This window comes from Schistocerca cancellata, chromosome 9, assembly GCF_023864275.1.
Source record: "Schistocerca cancellata isolate TAMUIC-IGC-003103 chromosome 9, iqSchCanc2.1, whole genome shotgun sequence".
Lineage (NCBI taxonomy): Eukaryota > Metazoa > Arthropoda > Insecta > Orthoptera > Acrididae > Schistocerca > Schistocerca cancellata.
The window spans coordinates 312,864,808-312,888,960 of NC_064634.1; the positions used below are offsets into that span (position 1 = coordinate 312,864,808).

The 24,153-nt window shown below is 43.0% G+C and overlaps 1 protein-coding gene across 1 annotated transcript in view; it reads right to left on the reverse strand.

The window, feature by feature from the left end:
- The window catches only part of LOC126101381 (uncharacterized), a 101,801-nt gene that overhangs the window by 9,952 nt on the left and 67,696 nt on the right, over positions 1–24,153 (reverse strand). Inside the window, exon 5 of the mRNA XM_049912047.1 lies at positions 9,452–9,601. Within this exon, the coding sequence (XP_049768004.1) occupies positions 9,452–9,601 (150 nt within the window). The remainder of the gene's footprint in view (positions 1–9,451; positions 9,602–24,153) is intronic.

A 24,153-nucleotide genomic window follows, 5' to 3' on the forward strand; every position in this document is an offset into this window, starting at 1 on the left:
ATCATGGACAACACAGGAAGAAAAAGGGAGAGAAGAAGATTTCGAGAGTTCCATCTCGGTCCCATGAGCAGCTAGGAAAATAAGGGTCCACTCAGACAGAGCCCCATGTGCCTGAGTAAGCCTTATACACCTTATACAACTGAGGTGTCCTCTAACGACTGTTCCACCTGGACAGCCATGCGTCACATCACCGCGCAGACAACCTTGAGATTGAGAGTTTTTTTATAGAGGTTTATTCCACCCTCACGATCCAGGCAGTCAAACCAAGATCCCCATTCCCTGTGACATACAATGTTCCACTGGCGCTTATGGTGTCAGGGAACTGGTGGCACTTACAAGTCCCCAGCTCAGGAACCCCGGGGTCACCAAGCCCGTACTCAGCAAACAAATGCTGAGTCCCTGAGGGCTAAAACTCATGTCTACACATTTCCGCAAACTACCAAAAAAAAAAAAAGCCAAAACTAGGAGACATCGAAATCCAAACCTAGAGGAATTTCAACTGGATGATGTAGCCATATCTAAAAGGCATATCATGGAAATTATGAATGTTAAAATAGTCAGAAATGGGGAATTCTATTCAGATTATTATCTCTCTAAGATTAAAATACAATCTCTCCCACCTACAACAAAAAAGGCGACCAAGAAAGTCGTCACATACAACAAAACTACAGCTAATATTACAAAAGAAAATATAGACAAATTTTGAGAAGAAATTGAGACAAGTAAAGAAGGTGATTGGCATGAACTCAGATGCAAATAACTCAAGCAGAAGAGGAAACTTTAGGATAGGCCAGGAATAAAAACGAAGACATGGTGGAATGAGGCACGTGTAGAAACACTAATACAAAGAGGTCAAAAATGGAGAAAATGGAAATGTTCGTAAAAGAGGAAGACCTTGAACAGTTCAGACAACAATGCAAAACAAACGTCAAAAATAATCCGGAAAATCAACGGAAACTTCGAAAATTCTCAGCCTATTGAAATAGAAGAAAATTTCACCAAAAATAATACTAGAAATTTTTACCAAACTTTTAAACACATACTTAAAGGATATCAGGCACCAAGTATTTGTTTCAAAGATGAAAATGGCAATATGGTATTAAATAACAAAGAAAATTGTGAAATTTTCGCAAAATGTCTTGAAAGGCTGTTAAACTGTCCAGTTCCAACAGATAAATTGGAATTTACAGTAACATCTAAAAATCTAGAGTAAGATTTCCCACCAACAGAGTTACAAATCCACGAAGCCATCAAAACACCCAAAAACAATAAAGCAAGTGGTGAAGGCTCCAGCAGAATTATTGAAGTGGTCAGAACCAAAAATCATAAAGGATCTACATCTGCTTTTTGAGAACATTTGGAAAACTGAAAAGATTACAAAATCTCAATAATTACAAAGGAGTGTCACTTCTACCAGTGGCATACAAAGTATTATCAAACATTCTCTTGAGTAGAGTGGTAGATACTTTAGACAAACAACTGGGAGAATATCGGGGTAGTTTTCGAAAGGGAAGATCCCGAGCAGAAGAAATTTTTAACTTAAAGTCTATAATTCGCCGTAGAATGTTAACCAGCAAACCAATAATAGTGTCTAGAAGTTTGGAAGGTAGGAAACGAGATACTGGCAGAAATAAAGTTGTGAGGACGGGGAGTGAGTCGTGCTTGGGTAGCTCAGATGGTAGAGCACTTGCCCGCGAAAGGCAAAGGTCCCGAGTTCGCGTCTCGGTCCGGCACACAGTTTTAATCTGCCAGGAAGTTTCAATAATAGTGTCATTTATTGATTTCAAGAAAGCATTTGAGTGTGCAGACAGAGAAACAATAGATAAGGTCACTGAAGAATTTGGTGTTTAATCAAAATTATCAAATATAATTCGTGAAACACTAACAGGTACAATGTCTAAAGTCAAATTTATGGAAGAAGTATTCAGCCATTTGAAATAAAAACTGGAATTAGATAAGGTGATGGTTTACCGCCTTTACTGTTTAATTGTGTTATAGAAAAAATTGTAAAGATCTGGAATTCGGAATCAAAAGTCACAAAATTGGACCAATATATCTGGGAACGAAAACAAATGGAACTAAGGTAAACTGCTTAGCTTTTGTGGATGATTTTTTCAATACTTTCAGAAAACCTGACAGAATCAGTTATTCAGATAAACCTTATGAAAAAAATAACAGGCAGAACTGGTCTCAAAATTTCAGCTAAAAACACAAAATTCATGACAAACAAAAAATGCGCCAAAATTCATAGAAACATAAATATGTAAAATAGAGCGCGTAAATAAATTTAAATATAATGGAGAAACTATACAACAGAATAGACTAGAAAAATCTGCATTAGATGTAAGAATTAACAAAATGGAAATAGCATATGGTTTGGCCAACAATATTTACAACAAGAAATGTATATCTAGAAAAACTAAAACACTACACCACAGTGGTACGACCAGAATGTTTATATGGATCTGAATGCCTAACGATGAACTATAAGATGGACAAACTAGAGGTACTGGAAAGAAGGATTATTATAAAAATAATGGGTGCAATAAAAACTGCAAAAGTTTGGAAAATAAGAAATAATGAGGAGATATAGAGAAAATGGCCAAAAGAAAATTAACGTTTTTTGGACACTTCTACGGAACGGATAAAAATAGACTAACAAAACAATACTCCTGTATTTCTGGAAGAAGAAACCGACGATAGTATGGATTACAGAAGTAAGGAAAGATCTAGAAAGAAACAACCTTTCGGAATCAGAAATAGCACAAAGATACCGTTTTAAAAATAAAATACTAAATTCGGAAGGCTTTCAAGGCAGAAGAAATAAAAAATCGGGAACAACAGGGACAGAAGAAAGGAAGAGAATTCATGGGGAGAAAATAAGGGGATTCTGGAAAAATAGGAAACAATAACAAAGGAGGAAGAGGAACTGAAGTTGTTAATGTTATAAGTTATCCTAGTTGGTCAATACGATTGTAGAAAAAAAAGGAATAAGAAGAAAAACAAATAAAAACTTTCTTTAGGCTTCACTTTATTAGATCAGTTACAACCTGATAATGTCTACTTTTTCAGTTTTCAATAAACAAAATCCACTGAGGATGGCATAGAGGTGTTGAAGGTAAAAAGAAAAACCATTTTTTTTGCATAACAGGCGGATCTATATTCAATAATGTAACTCCAAACACGGAAAGAAAGGCTACTGCAGATCCAAAAGATGAATACTTTTCTAGACTATTATGATTACAAGTAACTTCATTTTCACCTTCTGTGATATTTTTTGTGTCTTCAGCACAACTTTTTTGTTGGATTTTTTTTTACCATTTTCAGTTCACGATATTCAAGGCTGACTCCTGTATGAAGCCATTAATAAAGCGTGACTCTCCCTGTCTTGGTGTGGCTTTCGGGTGACTTGCTTTTTTCTTCTTCCTGTAGAATTGTAAGGCACCGCAGCGTGATTCGATTGCAGACGGTATACCGAGCCTAATTGATTCAGGAATGAGGTGATTACTTGCATTTCGTCACGTAGTATTTGGTGAAAGTGTGTATGTGCTGGAAAGAGGTATATCGCGCTCTACTGTCAATTACGTTAGTTTTTATTTGGTTGCTTGTTTCTTTGGTTCGTTAGAGCAGCTTTGCAAGCACTTTCCTTGAGATATTCTCTTCTTTTCTGTATTGTATAGAACTATGTTTTGAAGAATAGTGAAAATGCTACAATATCAGACAGTGAATTAGGTGTAAACACTTGGGTATGAGGGATCAGCTGTACCACCGTCATGTCACCGAGAGACGCGCATAGATACAGCGAAGGAAATTGAAATGCTTATTAGCTCATAGCCGCAAGGACTGGATAATGATACGACTTAATTGCAGGGTGCGCCTTACAACTACAATCTTGAACTTGGCTTCTGGCTGTGTGACTTCAACATATCATCCGCTACGGAACATAACTAGGTATGCGAGAATGGATGACATCTCGCTCGAAGTATTGGAGGGTTCGAGAAAGCGGGCGAATGCCGAGATATGTGTAACGCACACTAGACTCGAATGGTACCTCATTCTAGAAAGCATATGCTGCAAGACGGAGAAGCCGCAAGAAAGCTAATTAGCGTACCTATCGGCTGGACAAACTGTCAGCAAACACTGCAGAAATTCTGAAGCATTTCACGCAGTAAGACATCTTTGTATAGGTGTCCAGGCAACTTGAAATATTCTCTAAAGAATATCTCTATTGTACACGTTTAACCTGCTGCCATAGCATGTAGGGACTTCCTTAAAATATTGCTTTATGCTTATGTTATTTGATCTACAATATTATTATTTAAATGTGTTGCGCGACCTCTCTGCCGGAGGTTCGAGGCCTCCCTCGGGTATATATATATATATACATATATGTGTGTGTGTGTGTGTGTGTGTGTGTGTGTGTGTGTGTGTGTGCGTGTGTGTGTGTGTGTTTGTGTGAATGTGTGTGTGTCTGTGTGTTGTTCTTAGCATGTTAGTTTAAGTAGTGTGTTAGACTATGGACCGATGACCTCAGCAGTTTGGTCCCTTCGGGATTCACACACATTTGTACATTTTGAAACTCTATCAGCTTCAAGATATATACAACTCATTGATTAGTTGCTGACTTTATGTGCCTGGAATTTCCTATAAACTTCTCATTCACTGAACATTTTTAGTACATTCAGTAATGCTTTTGTGCTACCGGGAACTGTCAGTGAGCAAACTTAATTTTTTTACCAATAGTGCAGCTGCTGTGAACTGCTAACTTGAGTAAATTTTTGATGTTTCTACTGAAAAATAAAAATGTAAGGCAATGTAATATCCATTCAACTCTGAACATCGCGATCAGTGAACTCTACGTATAACAGCTGCCAGAGATACTGATTAATCCATAGCGAACAATCAGAGACACGGAGTTACCTCTTGCTCCTGTTTTCGCTCTTGAAGTAATCACACGTGCCTATTAAGACGTCCGTAATTAGAGCCACTTCAATGTTTAATTTTGATAGCTATTGTTCTACACTGAAGCACCGAAGAAACTGGTATACGCATGCGTATTCAAAAACAGCAGGCAGAATACAGCGCTGCGGCCGGCAACGCCTATATAAGACAACAAGAATGCGGCTCAGTTGTTAGGTCGGTTACTGCTGCTACCATTGCAGGTTATCAAGCTTTAGGTGAGTTGGAACGTGGTATTATAGTCGGCGCACGAGCGATGGGACACAGCATCTCCGAGGTAACGATGACGGAATTTTCCCATACGACCATGTCACGAGTGTACCGTGAATATTAGAAATCCGGTAAAGCGCTAAATCTTCGACATCGCTGCGGTCAGAAAAAGATCCTGCAAGAACGGGACCAACGACGACTGAAGAGAATCGTTCAACGTGACAGAAGTGCAACCCTTCCGCAAATTGCAGAAGATTTCAATGCTGGGACATCAACAAGTGCCAGCGCGCGAACCATTCAACGACACATAATCTATATGGGTTGGTTCAAATGGCACTGAGCACTATGGGACTTAACTGCTGAGGTCACCAGTTCCCTAGAACTTAGAACTACTTAAACCTAACTAACCTAAGGACATCACATACATCCATGCCTGAGGCAGGATTCTAACCTGCGACCGGAGCGGTCGCGCGGTTCCAGACTGTAGGGCCTAGAACTGATCGGTCACACCGGCCGGCAATCGTTATGGGCTTTCGGAGCTGAAGGCCCACCCGTGTTTTGTTGATGACTGCGCGACACAAAGCTTTACGCCTCGTCTGGACCCGTCAACACCGACACTGCATTGTAAATGATTGGAAACATGCTGCCTGGTCGGATGAGTCTCGTTTCAAATTGCATCGAGCGGATGGACCTGTACAAGCATGGAGACAACCTCATGAATCCATGCACCCTGCATTTCAGCAGGGGACTGTTGAAGCTGGTGGACACTCTATAGTAGTGTGAGGCGTGTGCAGTTGAAGTGATATGGGACCCCTGATAGGTCTAGATACGGTTCTGACAGGTGATGCCTACGTCCAGAATTGCTACAGAGTGGCTCCAGGAACACTCTTCTGAGTTTAAACACTTCCGCTGTCCACCAAAATCCCCAGACATGAACATTATTGAGCATATCTGGGATGCCTTGCACTGTGCTGTTCAGAAGATATCTCCACCCCCTCGAACTCTTACGGATTTATGGACAGTCCTGCAGGATTCGTGGTGTCAGTTCCCTCCAGCACTACTTTAGACAGTCGAGTCCATGCCACGTCGTGCTGCGGCACTTCTGCGTCCCCGCAGGGGCCGTACACGATTTTAGGCAGGTGTCCCAATTTCTTTGGCTCTTCAGCGTATATTAGCAATAGTTAACAGCTATTATTGTAATTGTATACGAGAACGAGTGGGAGAACCACTTTGATTAAAACGAAAGTAGCCAGTGGTTTTACATCTCCTTACTGTAGTGATTGTTGGAAGTGTCTATACTGTTATTTCTGCTGAAATTTCTATGTTTTATACCTATATTAAGACTCCGAGAGAATTTCTTGAATCTGCACGACGGGATTGGAGCTGAGCCACTGAGGCACAAGACTACGATGTGAGAAGAAAATAGTATGCATCCCAGCACTACTTTGTGTGTGTGTGTGTGTGTGTGTGTGTGTGTGTGTGTGTGTCCTGAAAAGAGTGTTATTAAATACGTGCATTATTAATGTTAGTATAGTATTTTAAGTAAACAGGACGCCACACAGTTTCGCTTTCTATTATTTACGAATCATCTTCAGTCGCCTGAATTACGTATCAGTTGTACGTACAGTACATACTAAATATGTCATAAATATGTTCAGATATGTTACCACATGGAAATTTTTTCGTTATTCTCCTCTGTTAGGTGAGAAATAAGTTTTTCAAGCAGAAGTTTCGTCAGGTTCAATTACTACTCGTATATTTTGAGATCTCATTATCCTATATGTGTTCACATGGAAATGTACGTCGTTGTCCCGCGTAGTGCTCGCAGGTGCCAAAATCGCGCATCCTGCAGTGCGCACGACATCGAGATACGATAACTTCCAGGGCGATATATGTGAGATAGTGAGATCTCATAAAATCGTAAGTAGAGCCTTACGAAAGCTATGTTCGGAAAAGTTGTTTCTTACCTAACAACGGGAGAATAATAAAATATTATAACATACCCGGAAACATTATTTAACAAATTTATCGTACAGAATGAAGCAAAATTCACGCACTGGAACGCCGCGGCGCGATTTATTGCTTATTAACAGTACAAAATTATCGGTAATAACATTTCGGTAGAAAACGGACGCAGAAGAAAGACTGTAACCAAATGTACGACAAGTTATCTTCATTCAGTGCTGCGTCATTATACTGTACAGTGAGTGCACTGGGCAGAATTTTACGTTGGAATACTCGAGTTAGATCTCGGGTCTAGGTGCATTTTTTTTTTATTTCTTAGCTACGTGATGTGATACCTGACTTGTTAGTCGTTATGCAGCAATCATCGCAGGTCTTATACAAAATACGTGCAATTATTTAATACTAACCTAGAAACGAGAGCTCGGTCGTATTCCACTTTTAATGATGTATTTGACTTTTAACTGTTTACTATATAGTCTTTCACGCATTGCGTTCCTCCATTCTTTGCACCTTGCTTTCAGCATTGTTTCCCGTTTCTTATGTTACACCTCTCCCCCTAAAGCAAAAAACAAATGCCGAATCCACGCCTCCCTTTCCTATCTCTGCTTCTTTTATCCAGGGTAGTTCCCTGAAACCACGGAAATTACGTCGTCTAATAGTATTGTTTCGCACTGCCCTGTCAACTACATTCGCACCCAGTGTCCACATTATCTGCTTCCTTCTAGTTCAAATTGATTCGCGCTAACTATCACCCTCACCACTTTTATGTCCACTACATTTATTTCAGTAAGGATAGCGCCCCCTTCGCAGGTAATCACGAAACTTTGGTATCACAAAATCCGATGATTTATTTGCGAGAAAGATATTCACAAATTGAGCAAGTCAATAATGCGTTGTCAATGACGCTTTGTGGCCCCTACCCAAGCAGTTATTCGGGCTGGAATCTCATTGACAGGAGTAGAATTGTTCTTAGTGATGAGTCTCACTTCGAACTAAGCCCTGAAAATCTGCAAAATGTGCGTGTAGACGCAACAGACATAGGTGGAATAACAACATGAATGTCAACCGCCATACGTCCCGACTACCAGGATGGTGGTCAGGACTCCTTCGGTTGTCATACGTGGCAACCTTAAAAGCACAGCGGTACATTGACTATATTCTACTCCCCGTTTTGTTGCTCTTCATGGCACGTCATTCTGCGCTTACGTTTCAACAAGATAATGTTGTCCGCACGCGGCGAGAGTGTCCACTGGTCGTCTTCATGCTTGCCAAGCCCAACCTCGGCCAGCAGGGACGCTGAATCTTCCCCCCCAGACGAGAACGATCGGAGTGCTCTGGGCAGGGCCCTCCAACCAGCTACGGAGGTTGAAGATCTACTGCGCCAATCGGACAGTATTTGGCACGATATCCTTCAGGAGAACATCCAACAATTGTACCAATCAATGCCTAGCCAAATAACTACGTAAGGGCCAGAGGTAGACCAACGCGCTATTGACTTGCTCCACTTGTAAGGCTCTTCCTCGTGAATACATCGTCCAGTTTTTTCTAAAACTGTAATCTTTTGCCTGTCTGTATGTGTATATCACATCTGTCTACTTACGTCCCATTCGGATAATTATTTCGTAGTGAGTTCCTTTTTGTTTTGTTTTAGAGTATATTTTTATTATCATGTTCATGCAACTATTAATTATGTTTTTCAGCTTTCAGTCGGCTGGCCGCTCTTACTGAATGTGTTTTGTACGCCTAACATTTCCACATTGACAATGTGTGTAGGTATTTCAGCCCTATCACTGCTAATTAATTTTAACTAATTATTGCCCCTCACGAATACTTCTGATATGTCTGACCAATAATCGCTATGTTCAGTGTTAAAAAGTCTGTGGTTAAAGGATATGTGTCGTTTAAGAACTAGAGTATTCTACAGCATTACTGAGTAGATCAATATAAGAAAATAAAAATAAATAAAAATCAGGACCGAGTATCTCGAACTCAGCAACACAGTATTGAATGAAGATACTTCTCACACATGTGTTTATGGCGCTTCCAAAAATTCCTTTCTTCTAGGTGATTTTTCCACCTAGAATGTCAATGACACGAAATTCTGTTAGAGGTATTTGTGTAGTGTTAGTATGCAAGCGATTGCGCTATCGCGTCCGAGTGTGCTAGTGTTGGTTGACCCTGTCTAAACCCATTAAACACGCATTAGCGGTCACTGAGCACAATTCACAAAAATAGCAAGTGATACGGGTACAGCACAAAAACATAGAGTCTTTTATTTAGTTGCATAGACGACATTAACAGGAGGTAAGCAGCTCACCCTTGTCCTTGTCGCCGGTGAAGAGACCGTGGAAGCGCACGCTGAGCCCGGCCACGCTGAGGATGTCGCCGTCCAGGTGCACGTCCACGTAGTGACGGCCCTCCTTCACGCTCTTCACGCCGTGCAGCACGTTCTTCGACTCCACCTCAGCTGCGGGGCACACACCATACGCTAAAGCCGTAAAGATAAGCGGCAACGTTACAGGACACAGTGAGCAACGTCAACATTCGGACGCTATGAGATTTTCACTTTGTAGCATCTTCATAACTTTATTTTTAACAAAACAACTTTATATTCAGGTAGATGTCCGGTAAATAAAAGTATGAACTTTTCTTACACAACTTGTAACAACTGTTAAATAATACGATCCAAATAAAATCGTTCGATTTTCACGGTACCTCAATATGCAGACATTTGTCAGTGTAGCACTTGTTTCGTTCGTTCACGCCAATTTATATACTCTAAGTTAGAACGCTGTTTACAACCGTGGTCGAGTGTCCAGACAGTACAATACCTAGAATAATTAATACAAGTTGCATGGGGGCTTAGTTAAATAAAAATAATGCAAATATTTTTAGTAGCTGTAAGTCCGATTACGCAAGTCTCGTAAACGGCTGGCCCTGACTAGTTTTAGTACGCAATCTGACTGCTTATAATGACAACAAAGAATGTAAGGAAATTTCTGTTAGCACAATTAATTAATTAAGTCCCCAGAAACTATAAAACCTACGAAGCCAACAAGGCACAAGTGTAGCTGTTCTGTGTGTGGAAGTGTGACTCAACGTACACATCTGGCACGGTTCTTCTTCAACAAGACAAGAAATTTTAAATACCATTTATACTGACGTGATAAAAAAAATTAGAAATACGATAATTGTGAAAAAAAAAAAAAAAAAAAAAACGAAATTACACTCTAATACAAGAACACAAGCCAGATGCTTTGTTGACTGAAACTGTAATGATGCATTCTTTGAAACACACAAATAAATAAAGAACATATCGCTTATTTACCTTCATATATATTGACGAAATGCACTCTGATCATTACAATATCTCCATTAGAATAACATCTGCTATCTCTCCCATCAAATAACTGCATAAAACATGGAACAAACACTCTCCACTACCACATCTCACTCTGACTTCACGACAAGCAGTGTCCACCACAACTTCTCGGTAAGAACTGCTTGCCGCTACGTCTCAATAATCACTGCCAGTGGAGGCGGCGGAACAATACTCTCTGGCGCGATCTTTGGCGCTGTGGCTCAGTGTAGCCACCTTTCAAAGTTTTCATATACGACTACTTGTGATTTTTCATAACGAGAAATGTAAATCACATAGACAAATTGCTGCCATGCTCAACACGACTAAAAGTATTTTATAGATATCGTTAGACGATTCAAAAACGAGGACCACAGAGACTCCATACCTCAAAAGTGCCAACCAAAGAAGTTGGACGCACGTGAGAAGAGGAATCTATTACGAAAAATAAAGGAGGATCCTACGCTCAGTGCATCTAAATTAGCAACTGAGCTTCTACAAGAGACTGTAAAGAAGGAACATCCTAAAAAGAAACACAGAGTATTGAAAGATATTGGCTAAAGTGGAAAATAGGCTAGGAAGAAACCGTATGTAAGTGAACAGAATCGGAAGCAGAGAGTCGACTTACCCAAAGAGTTTATTACGCAAGATGCAACATTTTGGCACACGTCATTTTCAACCAAGAAAGTTAACATTTTCGGGGCGGATCGAAGAATGGTATGGCCGAAGAAGAATGAAGAATCTAATGTCATGAATTTAAAGCCGCCTGTAAAACAAAGAGGTGACAGTGTTCTTGTCTGGGATTGTATATCCATATTTCGCCAGTGTGAATTTGTGTTCATCGACAGTATCATGGACAAATACGACCATCTCACATATTAAAAATAATTTACGCGAAAGTTCTGAAAAAATGAGGATACCAAACACGTTAGAATTTTACCAGGATAATGACCCGAAACATAAGGCTCGCATTGTGCAAGAATATTTGTCGTACAACTGCCTGAAAGTCTTATAACCATGACCTCCACCACCAGACCTCAATATTACTGAGAATGTGTCGGGAGAACTACAGGACGTAATAGAAAAGCACAAATATGTTCCAAAAAAACTCTGAAACATCGATTACAAGACGAATGGGACGGTCTATGTACTGACTATTTAAAAAATATTATTAGCAATATGCCGCAGCGTTTGAAAGAAGTAATACAATAGAATGGCTACCCGACAAGATATTGAAACATAAGTTTTTCAACAAAAAATTTCCTTAAATAATAATGGTTGGTCGGTTGGTTTGGGGTATCATGGGACCAAACTACAGGGTCATCAGTTGCTTTTTCCTGATGCAAGTAAGGCTCAAGGTACAAAAACACCCAAAGGATGTTTGCGAAAGTAAAAGGGGGAAAAGGAATGGGAAACCACATCAAATAAGAAAACGAATGCAACCAACAAAAACGGGGAAAACATACACCACAAGGAAAAGCAGAAGAAGGTATTAAAACCATAGAGCAGATGATCTGGGTTATCTGATCACAAGATTAAAAGTGGATGAGCAACCCACTCTGCAACACATTAAAATGTTCACCACAAAAAGACAAGACGAAATTAACACATCTAGGGAAAAGACGACCACCAAGACAAACAAATGCAAAGAAAGGGCGACAGTTAAAATGGAGGGAGGGTGGTGGCCTCGGTGAGAAGGCTAAATGCCCACCCATAGATGGTACGATAAAAATCCGCCTTACGAATAAAACGTAAAACGAAATCTGCTGTTGAGGCATTGTCGCCCAGCACCGAAGTTAGGGTGTTGAGAAGGTTATAAGTCCGCCACAGAGCGGCTAAAAATGGGCAGTCCAGCGAGATGTGGATGACAGTCATACGTGAGACCCAGTGACACCGAGGTGGGTCCTCGCGACGGAGAAGGTAACCATGCGTTAGTCACGTACGGCCAATGCGGAGCCGGCAGAGAACGACATTCCCTGCGAGAGGCCCACATGGAGGACTTCTGCACATTTGTAGTCTCCTTAATGACACACAGTTTATTGTGTGTAGTGATATTATGCCATTCCATCTCCCAAAGCTGAAAAACCTTGCGGCGTAATATGATTGCAGGTCAGTTACGAGCATGCCGATCTCCAGAAGCGGTTTCCGTGTAGCCTGTTTGGCCAGCTTGTCAGCAAGTTCACTTCCTGGGATTCCGACGTGACCTGGGATCCATACAAGACTACAGAATGACTGGACAGTTTCAGGCATAGATGGACTCCTGGATGGGCGCTACCATAGGATGGCGGGGGCAGCATTGGTCGATAGCTTGTAGGCTGCTCAAGGAGTCAGTACACAAAAGAAACGACCCGCCAGGACATGAGCGGATGTGCTCAAGAGCATAAGATATGGCCGCCAGCTCTGCAGTGAAAACACTGCAGCCATCTGGCAAAGAGTAGTGTTCAATATGCCCTCTGTGAACTTAGCGGAAGCCAACGTGACCATTGGCCATCGAGCCATCGGTGTGAACCACTTCAGAGCCCCGGAACACATCAAGAATCGAGAGGAAGTGGCAGCAGAGAGCTGCGAGAGTAAGTGAGTCCTTAGGGCCGTGTGAAAGGTCCAAGCGAAGCTTCAGGCAAGGTTTACACCATGGTGGTGTATGTGAATGTACCTCGAGTAGATGTGTACCTCGAGTAGATGTGGTAAAGGGAAAGACTCCCGTTCAGACGGAAGCGATCGGACGCAAACCGCAATCGAGAGCCCTGACCTGTGCCGCCGATGCGTGAGATGAACCGCAGTGTTTGGGAAAACGAGACGGTAATTCGGATGCGCAGGAGAACTACGAATGTGTGCAACGTAACTGGTGAGGAGTTGTGCACGCCTAACGTTCACTGGAGGAACTCCGGCCTCCACCAGAACGCTGGTCACCAGACTCGTCCTAGAAGCTCCCGTCGCTAGTCGAACGCCACAGTGATGCACTGGGTCGAGTAAACGCAATGCTGAGGGCGCCGCTGAACCATAAACCACACTCTCATAGTCAACACGGGACAGTACAAGGGCTTGGTACAGCTGCAGCAGCGTATGGTGATGAGCACCTCAGTCGGTGTGGCTCAGTCTTAAGAGTAAGGTGACGCCAGCACTTGTCCTTAAGCTGACGAAGATGGGGAAGCTAACTTAAGTGTGTGTCGAAGACCAGTTCCAGAAAGCGGTAAGTCTCCACTACAGCAAGTAGCTGGTCATCGAGGTAAAGTTCTGGATGGGGGTGGACGGTACAGTGACGACAGAAGTGCATCAAGCAAGTTTTGGCGGCCAAAACTGAAATCCGTGAGTTAGGGCCCACGACTGTGCATTCCGTATAGCTCCCTGCAGCCGGCATCCAGCTGCAACAGTAGAACAAGAGCAGAACGAAATACAAAAATCGTCAGAGTATAGGAAGGGAGAGACTGACGATCCTACTGCTAATGCAATATCATTGACGGCAATTAAAAAGAGTGGGACACTCAGTACAGAGCCCTTTGGGACCCCATTCTCTCGTATATGTGGTGCACTATGGGAAGCACCGACGTGAACTCTGAAAGTGTGGTGTGACAGAAAAAAATCTGTATAAAACTAGGGAGTGGGCCCCGGAGACCCCTCCCCCCAAGCAGAACACCGAGGATGTGGTGTCACCAAGTGGTATCGTAGGCTTTCATGAGATCGAAAAAGACGGCAATAGGTTTTGTCGCTGGGAAAAGGCTGATCGAATTGCAGACTCCAGGTACACAAAGTTGTCGATCGTGGAGCGTCATTTGCGAAAATTGCCCTGGGATGGAGCCAGATGGTCCCGAGACTCAAGGAGCTAACACAATCGCTGGCTTGCACAGAACGTTGGTGGGGTTGATGGGACGATAGCCGTCAACATCTAGTGGGTTCTTCCCGGGCTTTAGCACTGGAATGACACTTTCCCGCCACTGCGATGGGAATTCGCCATCGCTCCAATGCGGTTGAAGACAGCAAGGAGGCTACGTTGGGAATCCACTGACAGATGTTTCAGTATTTGCGAATGGATGCGATCTGGGCCAGGGGATGTGTCAGGACAGTCAGCATGGGCAGTGAGAAATTCCCACTCACTGAATGGAGCATTATAAGGCTCAGGGTGGTGCGGAGCAAAAGAGAGGTGCTGTCACTCCACCCTCCGTTTGAGGAGACGAAAGGTGGAGCGGTAATTCTCCGATGCAGAGACGCAAGCATAATGCTCAGCAAGATGCTCTGCAATTATGTCTGGAGCGGCAAGTAAACCACCATTTTTGGAAATTCCGTGTACACCTGCGGGGTTATGATAGCTGTTAAGTCGGCAGAGCTTGGTCCAAATCTGGGATGGAGAGGTTCGTGTTCCACATGTGGAGACATAGCTTTCCCAACACTCGTGCTTCCTTCGTATGATGAGGAGGCGAAACTGTGCTCAGAGCCATTTGAAGGCAATAAGGTTCCCCAGGGACAAGTGGCGCTTATGACATTGGAGGGCCCACCTACGGTCTCTAACGGCTGCAGCGATTTCCGGCGCAGGAAGGGAAGTAATGTCTCTTAATTTTTTATGTGAAAACTCTCATCGCTTTTTAAATAAAACAAACGTTATTAACATATCGCATCTTTATTCTTCATGTCTGTAAATTTCTCAACATAGTCACCCTGGTGACCTGTTTGTTGATACTGTCACTGTGGAATGTTTGACTTTGACAGAACAAGAGCATCACCTCTGCTTGCAACGCTTCATAACTTCAATGTGAAGTCCTCTAATGCGTTCTTTAAGTTTTGGAAACAGAAAGATATCGGATGGGGCCAAGGGACTGTATGCAGGACGATCGAAGACAATGAACTCAAGGTATCCGATTGTTGCAGATGTCATAGCGCTCGTGTGTGGTCTGACATCGTCATGGTGAAGAAGAGAGGAAAGGGTGCGCCATGTGTGAACGAACTCTACGAATTTGAAACTGGTTTACAGCACATTGTTTCATATGCGCCGACATAGTTACTTACACACCGCCATGTTACACGTTACAGTTCGGAACCCTCTAGCGATAGCGGAAAGCAAATATGAAGATACGAAGAATAATTCTGTTGAATGTTACTCACGTTTGCTTTATTTAAAACCATCGAACTGATTAGCTCTTTCATTCCCGTCTGTGTTCTATTTTTTTTCTACCTAGAGATATTAATCATAATTCCGCTGTTATGTCTGTATTTCGTTTTCCATTTTTTTACATAAAAAATTCGCAAGCGTTACTTTTCAGCACGCCCTCGTACAAGTAACCTATACATTTAAGTGCCACACGTAATAATAACGCCGCTAGTTTATAAGTTATTGTGACAGGCTTTAGGATTCAATGCATGGTTTGTAAAAATAAGACTAACGATATATGGTAACATTTTTTTCACATATCATCGATATCAGTGTATGTTAATATTGCTACCCACTCTCGTCACTGTGAGCTGCCACTAAGGCTTTGATGATATCCGTGTAGATGGTGCGTTAAACACCACTCATCATTCTTATAAGAAAGCCATGGAAAACATTAAACGGACAGCTGTTCTGAAAACGAGTGCAATGTACTCGTATTGCCACGGCATCACCTCGCCTGGTGTCTGTTGCAGTTCTGTTGTTATCTTTCAGGAATCAGGAAGCTGTCTGAAAATTTTGTCATATTGTAAAATACTCACTGTGGTTTCAGCAGTGCTGGGCGTCTAGAAATATCCCCTCACGTAGATATCATATGGTATTTGTCTTCGTAAAAGATATAACATCTCGTGGACACATTATGACTTGGGGTCCCCCTACACTATGTGATCAAAAGTACCAGGACAGCCCCAAAAACATGTTTTTCACATTAGGTTCAAATGGTTCAAATGGCTCTGAGCACTATGGGACTTAACATCGGAGGTCATCAGTCCCCTAGAACTTAGAACTACTTAAACGTAACTAACCTAAGGACATCACACACATCCATGCCTGAGGCAGGATTCGAACCTGTGACCGTAGCGGTCGCGCGGTTCCAGACTGAAGCGCCTACAACCGCTCCGCCAATCCGGCCGGCTCAAATTAGGTGCAATGTGCTGCCATCTACTGGCAGGTACTCCATATCAGCGACCTCAGTAGGCATTAGACATCGTGAGACAACAGAATGGGGCGCATCCGCGGAACTCACGGACTTCGAACGTGGTCAGGTGATTCGGTATCACTTGTGTCACACGTCTGTACGCAAGATTTTTCACACTCCTAAACATCCCTAGGTCCACTGGTTCTGATGTGATAGTCAAGTGATAGTGAAGGGATACCTACAGCACAAAAGCGTAGAGGCCGACCTCGTCTATTGACTGACAGAGACCGCCGAAAGTTGAAGAGGGTCGTAATGTGTAATAGGCAGACATCTATCCAGACCATTACACAGGAATTCCAAACTGCATCAGGATCCACTGCAAGTACTATGACAGTTAGGCGGGAGATGAGAAAACTTGGATTTCATGGTCGAACGGCTGCTCACAAGCCACACATCACGCCGCTAAATGCCAAACGACGCCTCGCTTGGTGTAAAGAGCGTAAACACTCTACGATTGAGCAATGGGAAAACGTTGTGTGGAGTGACGAATCACGGTACACTATGTGGCGATCCGATGGCAGGGTGTGGGTATGACGAATGCCCGAATTTTACTGTTGGCACAACACATGAGGGCAGATGACGTTTCTATCATGGAGCGGTGTTGCACACCTTGCTGTTTTGCGTGGAACTATCACAGCACAGGGCTACAGTGATGTTTTAACCACTTCTTGCTTCCCACTGTTGAAGAGCAATTTGGGGATGGCTATTGCATCTTTCAACACGATCGAGCACCTGTTCATAACGCACGCCCTATGGTGGAGTGGGTACACGACCATAACATCCCTGTAATGGACTAGCCTGCCCTGCACAGAGTCCTGACCTGAATCCTATAGAACACCTTTGGGATGTTTTGGAAGGCCGACTTCGTGCCAGGCATCACCGACCGACATCGATACCTCACCTCAGTGCAGCACTCCGTGAAGATTGGGTTACCATTCCCCAGCAGGTGATTTAAGTAATGCCTGCGAGAGTGGAAGCTGTCAATAAGGCTAAGAGTGGGCCATCACCATATGAATTCCAGAGTTACCGATGGAGGACGCCACGAACCTGTAAGTCATTTTCAGCCAGGTGTCCGCATATTTTAGATCACTAAGTGTATGTTTATCCGTTCAGCTGGTTTTTATTTGTATAGTATTTTTAGAGATCTGCCACTCAACAACGAATGGATGTGTTCTTTCACTTCCTTCGTGTTGTTCTAGTTTTGCCATTTAGAAGTATTAATCAAAATGCCGCTTTTATTTCATATTTTGTTTTCCATTTTTAGCGTTCCGAATCTCAGTCGGAAAACCGGAACCCTAATAAGATTACTTTGTTGTCCATCTGTCCGTCTATTTGTCTGTGCGACTATTAAAAATAATGTTGTCACGAACGGGTGGACGTACCAAGTTGACATTTACGTCTCATATTAAGATCCATGTTCCTTGGCGGTGTAAAAAATTTAATCTTCTAAGTCAACGTCATAAAAAGATATGGACACTTAATCCACATATTTTGCCTCCGCAAAGTCACTCACAGAAAAGTATAGGATACTACTCGTTGATGTACAGTCATGATATTTGTCAATAAGCAAGGTTTCATAGCCCGCATCTCGTGGTCGTGCGGTAGCGTTCTCGCTTCCCACGCCCGGGTTCCCGGGTTCGATTCCCGGCGGGGTCAGGGATTTTCTCTGCCTCGTGATGGCTGGGTGTTGTGTGCTGTCCTTAGGTTAGTTAGGTTTAAGTAGTTCTAAGTTCTAGGGGACTGATGACCATAGATGTTAAGTCCCATAGTGCTCAGAGCCATTTGAACCAAGGTTTCATAGTACACGCAAGAAGAAAAAAAATCTGACAACTGTACATTTGTAATTATATCACACGACGTTTTTTTCATTTGTCTCCCGACTGTGTGTCTGTCGTTCTGTTACGAATTCTTTTTCTCAAGATCGGATAGACGTATGTCTTGCCTGTATCGCTATCGATTACAGTCAAATATCGTCGATATTCTCGATTGTCAGGATGCATGAACTGTCTACACACATAGTTAAGTCCGCCGCTCGTGGTCTCGCGGTAGCGTTCTCGCTTCCCGAGCACGGGGTCCCGGGTTCGATTCCCGGCGTGGTCAGGGATTTTCACCTGCCTCGAGATGACTGGGTATTTGTGTTGTCCTCATCGTTTCATCATCATCCAGGAAAGTGGCGAAATTGGACTGAGCAAAGGTTGGGAAATTGTACGGGCGCTGATAACCACGCAGTTGAGCGCCCCACAAACCAAACATCATCACACATAGTTAAACCTGGACGGAACCCTCAGTTCGCGAGCCCTATTCGTACATATCCTTCTACATGTCTGTGTAATCTCATTTCCGCTATCTGGATTCTTAGTGTATCCAAGTTTCACTTCCCTACACTAAATCTGAAAGTGACTAGCGTTTCATAAAATTTCAGAAATGTCCCTTTCTTTGCCAACGGTCTTGCCTCTTTGTAAGCACCGGTTCTCGTCAGAGCATCGAAGTTAAGGAATGTTGGGTGTGATCAGTACTTGGATGGGTGACCGCGGGATACGCTATGTCTATTGGTTACTTTCTATTTCCACTTACTGCAAATGGAGGAGGCGTAGAGTTATTGATCACCAGACGTTGCGCGGACTTCCTGGTTTGAATCCCAAGCTTCTCCGCGATGTCACACGAATTGGGGGCATATGACACTGTTGATGGTAATCATTCCTTCGGATGGAGACCTTAAGCTTACCTGACCCCTTAGTGCTAATCGAGAGGAGTAGGGTACGGGCTGGTAGTAGGTTTCACCCTCTCACTTCCTTTCATCCACAACAAAGCAAACCCGTACACTATATTGGAAAAGCACTCGTTATAGTCATCCACACGCTCCTAAGAGACAGATACACACTTGACAATTCATGACAGGTCACGGGAAGGCAACTGCGCTCGATCTCGATTAGGATCTTGCATAGTACAGTAATGAATCCTGCATTTGCTGCCCTAAGCTCAATGCTTCAGTATGGGACGACACAGACATTGATTCTTACCTTGCTTCCTTTGTAATGTTCGTCTAATAGTATCACTCTTTAAGTTAAATTTCTATATCGTGTCTAGAAAATTAATTTCGCTTGACATGTGATATACTTCATCCCAAGGATTTAAAATTTTTACTGGTCCTACTATTTCCCCCTTTTATTTTAATATTTGATCTAATTTTGTTCTCCCATTAAACTGCTTAGCTTCCGTTTCGTTATCAGATAACACAGATTTTTTGTACTTCATATGCTGCCGTTTGCAGTTTATTTTCACTTTTCACAACAATTACCTGGTCGTTTATCAATAGCATCGTCATAATGTAGTCTCGATTTTAATATTAAAAGAGTAATACGGTAGTTCAATTATCCATTCCAAAAGGAATTCATCTACGTATGTACTAAAACGCACATGTGATAAATGCACTCTCGTCTTAAACTTAGGTTGATGGTCTCTGAATTTTAATTATTTTTGTCTGCTATAGATACATGAGACTCTTCATATATACTTTTCATGACTGCTGTTTCATAACACTTATATTTATATATTCGTTATCTACAGGTCATGCTGTAGGTCCTGTCGAGTCGTGCGTCTGTACTATATGAGAGAACTATTTGGTTGCAGAAGCTGAAAAGAACGTATTACGTGAGATACGGTGTAAAAACTGTTGGCTGACGCCAAACCAAGACAACAATATAGTTCCGTGTTAATAGTCATCACCATAATCGCTCGTCACAGGAGAGAAGAAAAACAAAGCAAATTACAGGTTTTGAGTTGAGTTGTTGTCAGTTATCGGCTACTGAGCCACCATTCCGTCCCGGTGTCTGCCATATTCACACAAACAACGCAGGTTTACGTAGAGCTTATGTACCGATCACAACTACCATAAACACACATTTCACAAAATGTGGAAATATTTCGTAAATATCCAAAATCGTAAAACCACTCTCAACTAAACAAGCTATTCCTATCACTTGTTGCAGGAGGACATCTTGAGCTTAAACATAGGGTGACTGGACAAAATACACTCCTGGAAATTGAAATAAGAACACCGTGAATTCATTGTCCCAGGAAGGGGAAACTTTATTGACACATTCCTGGGGTCAGATACATCACATGATCACACTGACAGAACCACAGGCACATACACACAGGCAACAGAGCATGCACAATGTCGGCACTAGTACAGTGTATATCCACCTTTCGCAGCAATGCAGGCTGCTATTCTCCCATGGAGACGATCGTAGAGATGCTGGATGTAGTCCTGTGGAACGGCTTGCCATGCCATTTCCACCTGGCGCCTCAGTTGGACCAGCGTTCGTGCTGGACGTGCAGACCGCGTGAGACGACGCTTCATCCAGTCCCAAACATGCTCAATGGGGGACAGATCCGGAGATCTTGCTGGCCAGGGTAGTTGACTTACACCTTCTAGAGCACGTTGGGTGGCACGGGATACATGCGGACGTGCATTGTCCTGTTGGAACAGCAAGTTCCCTTGCCGGTCTAAGAATGGTAGAACGATGGGTTCGATGAAGGTTTGGATGTACCGTGCACTATTCAGTGTCCCCTCGACGATCACCAGTGGTGTACGGCCAGTGTAGGAGATCGCTCCCCACACCATGATGCCGGGTGTTGACCCTGTGTGCCTCGGTCGTATGCAGTCCTGATTGTGGCGCTCACCTGCACGGCGCCAAACACGCATACGACCATCATTGGCACCAAGGCAGAAGCGACTCTCATCGCTGAAGACGACACGTCTCCATTCGTCCCTCCATTCACGCCTGTCGCGACACCACTGGAGGCGGGCTGCACGATGTTGGGGCGTGAGCGGAAGACGGCCTAACGGTGTGCGGGACCGTAGCCCAGCTTCATGGAGACGGTTGCGAATGGTCCACGCCGATACCCCAGGAACATCAGTGTCCCTAATTTGCTGGGAAGTGGCGGTGCGGTCCCCTACGGCACTGCGTAGGATCCTACGGTCTTGGCGTGCATCCGTGCGTCGCTGCGGTCCGGTCCCAGGTCGACGGGCACGTGCACCTTCCGCCGACCACTGGCGACAACATCGATGTACTGTGGAGACCTCACGCCCCACGTGTTGAGCAATTCGGCGGTACGTCCACCCGGCCTCCCGCATGCCCACTATACGCCCTCGCTCAAAGTCCGTCAACTGCACATACGGTTCACGTCCACGCTGTCGCGGCATGCTACCAGTGTTAAAGACTGCGATGGAGCTCCGTATGCCACGGCAAACTGGCTGACACTGACGGCGGCGGTGCACAAATGCTGCGCAGCTAGCGCCATTCGACGGCCAACACCGCGGTTCCTGGTGTGTCCGCTGTGCCGTGCGTGTGATCATTGCTTGTACAGCCCTCTCGCAGTGTCCGGAGCAAGTATGGCGGGTCTGACACACCGGTGTCAATGTGTTCTTTTTTCCATTTCCAGGAGTGTATTAGTCATACTCTTAAAATAGTACACTGGTCTCTTTGGAGCGGTCAGATGGTTATAAGTGCCGCCAAGAGATCATATGGCCCTCCAACGCCTACGTAAATTGTAAGTGTCAATCCACTGTATGGATGATCGCAGTGAGATGGGTCAATGTGGAGACGTGACAAAATAGCAGAAAGGAGGTATTGTGTTTGGACGTGCCCGTGAATGATATATTGATGTTGATATACTGAAAACACTCAATATATAGTATTGCTGCATTGAAGCGAACCTACATATTGTTGAATCTTCGATATACTCGATGTGCCGATGTTTTTTTATTCTGTCCATCGAATGGGCAATACCCACTTTCTTACGTATTTGCTGCGTCATCTTAAATCATTTTGGTCGCTTGAGACTGTGACCATCATACATCACTACACATGAATTGGAATTCTAATGATCTTTTAATTAATCTGATATCTTCGTTAGGAAGAACCACCAAAAATCCACTGGAAATTTGGAAAGATCATAAAATAGAATTTACCAAATTGTATAATACTCCGTTTACATATTGTATAACAGTCGGCATAACTTTCGCATCTGAGAGATTATTTTCACTGGCGGCGAAAGTTTTGGATGAACAATGGAATCACCTGATGGGCAAAAGACTGGGCTTTTGTAAAGCACAGTAAACAAATATCTGGACTTTTTAAAAACTGTATTTTTATAACAACTTTCTTTGTAATTTATAATAAAAGGTTTCCGACTTTGTGAAAGTATCTTTTTTCAGTTTCACTTCCATGCATTTCTAAACCGTATTCGTATTCAGTTGCAAAAAACAATCGACGTAATAGGCATGTCGATACAACATTCTATGTATCGTAGTAAGATGGATGCTATCACATGAAACATTGCATCGATTTATTATTATTATTATTATTATTTTCATATCCAGGTCTACTCAGAAAAACCAGGGGCAACCTGGTACGTGTCACGTACGAAGATTGTTGCCAGAGGTAATGATAGAAAAAAATCATTGGAGCGGTTGAGGTTTCCTCCCTGTTGTTGTTGTGGTCTTCAGTCCTGAGACTGGTTTGATGCAGCTCTCCATGCTACTCTATCCTGTGCAAGCTTCTTCATCTCCCAGTATCTACTGCAACCTACATCCTTCTGAATCTGCTTAGTGTATTCATCTCTTGGTCTCCCTCTACGATTTTTACCCTCCACACTGCCCTCCAATGCTAAATTTGTGATCCCTTGATGCCTCAAAACATGTCCTACCAACCGATCCCTTCTTCTAGTCAAGTTGTGCCACAAACTTCTCTTCTCCCCAATCCTATTCAATACCTCCTCATTAGTTACGTGATCTACCCACCTTATCTTCAGCATTCTTCTATAGCATCACATTTCGAAAGCTTCTATTCTCTTCTTGTCCAAACTAGTTATCGTCCATGTTTCACTTCCATACATGGCTACACTCCATACAAATACTTTCAGAAACGACTTCCTGACACTTAAATCTATACTCGATGTTAACAAATTCCTCTTCTTGAGAAACACTTTCCTTGCCATTGCCAGTCTACATTTTATATCCTCTCTACTTCGACCATCATCAGTTATTTTACTCCCTAAATAGCAAAACTCCTTTACTACTTTAAGTGTCTCATTTCCTAATCTAATTCCCTCAGCATCACCCGACTTAATTTGACTACATTCCATTATACTCGTTTTGCTTTTGTTGATGTTCATCTTATATCCTCCTTTCAAGACACTGTCCATTCCGTTCAACTGCTCTTCCAAGTCCTTTGCTGTCTCTGACAGAATTACAATGTCATCGGCAAACCTCAAAGTTTTTACTTCTTCTCCATGGATTTTAATGCCTACTCCGAAGTTTTCTTTTGTTTCCTTTACTGCTTGCTCAATATACAGATTGAATAACATCGGGGAGAGGCTACAACCCTGTCTTACTCCTTTCCCAACCACTGTTTCCCTTTCATGCCCCTCGACTCTTATAACTGCCATCTGGTTTCTGTACAAATTGTAAATAGCCTTTCGCTCCCTGTATTTTACCCCTGCCACCTTCAGAATTTGAAAGAGAGTATTCCAGTTAAC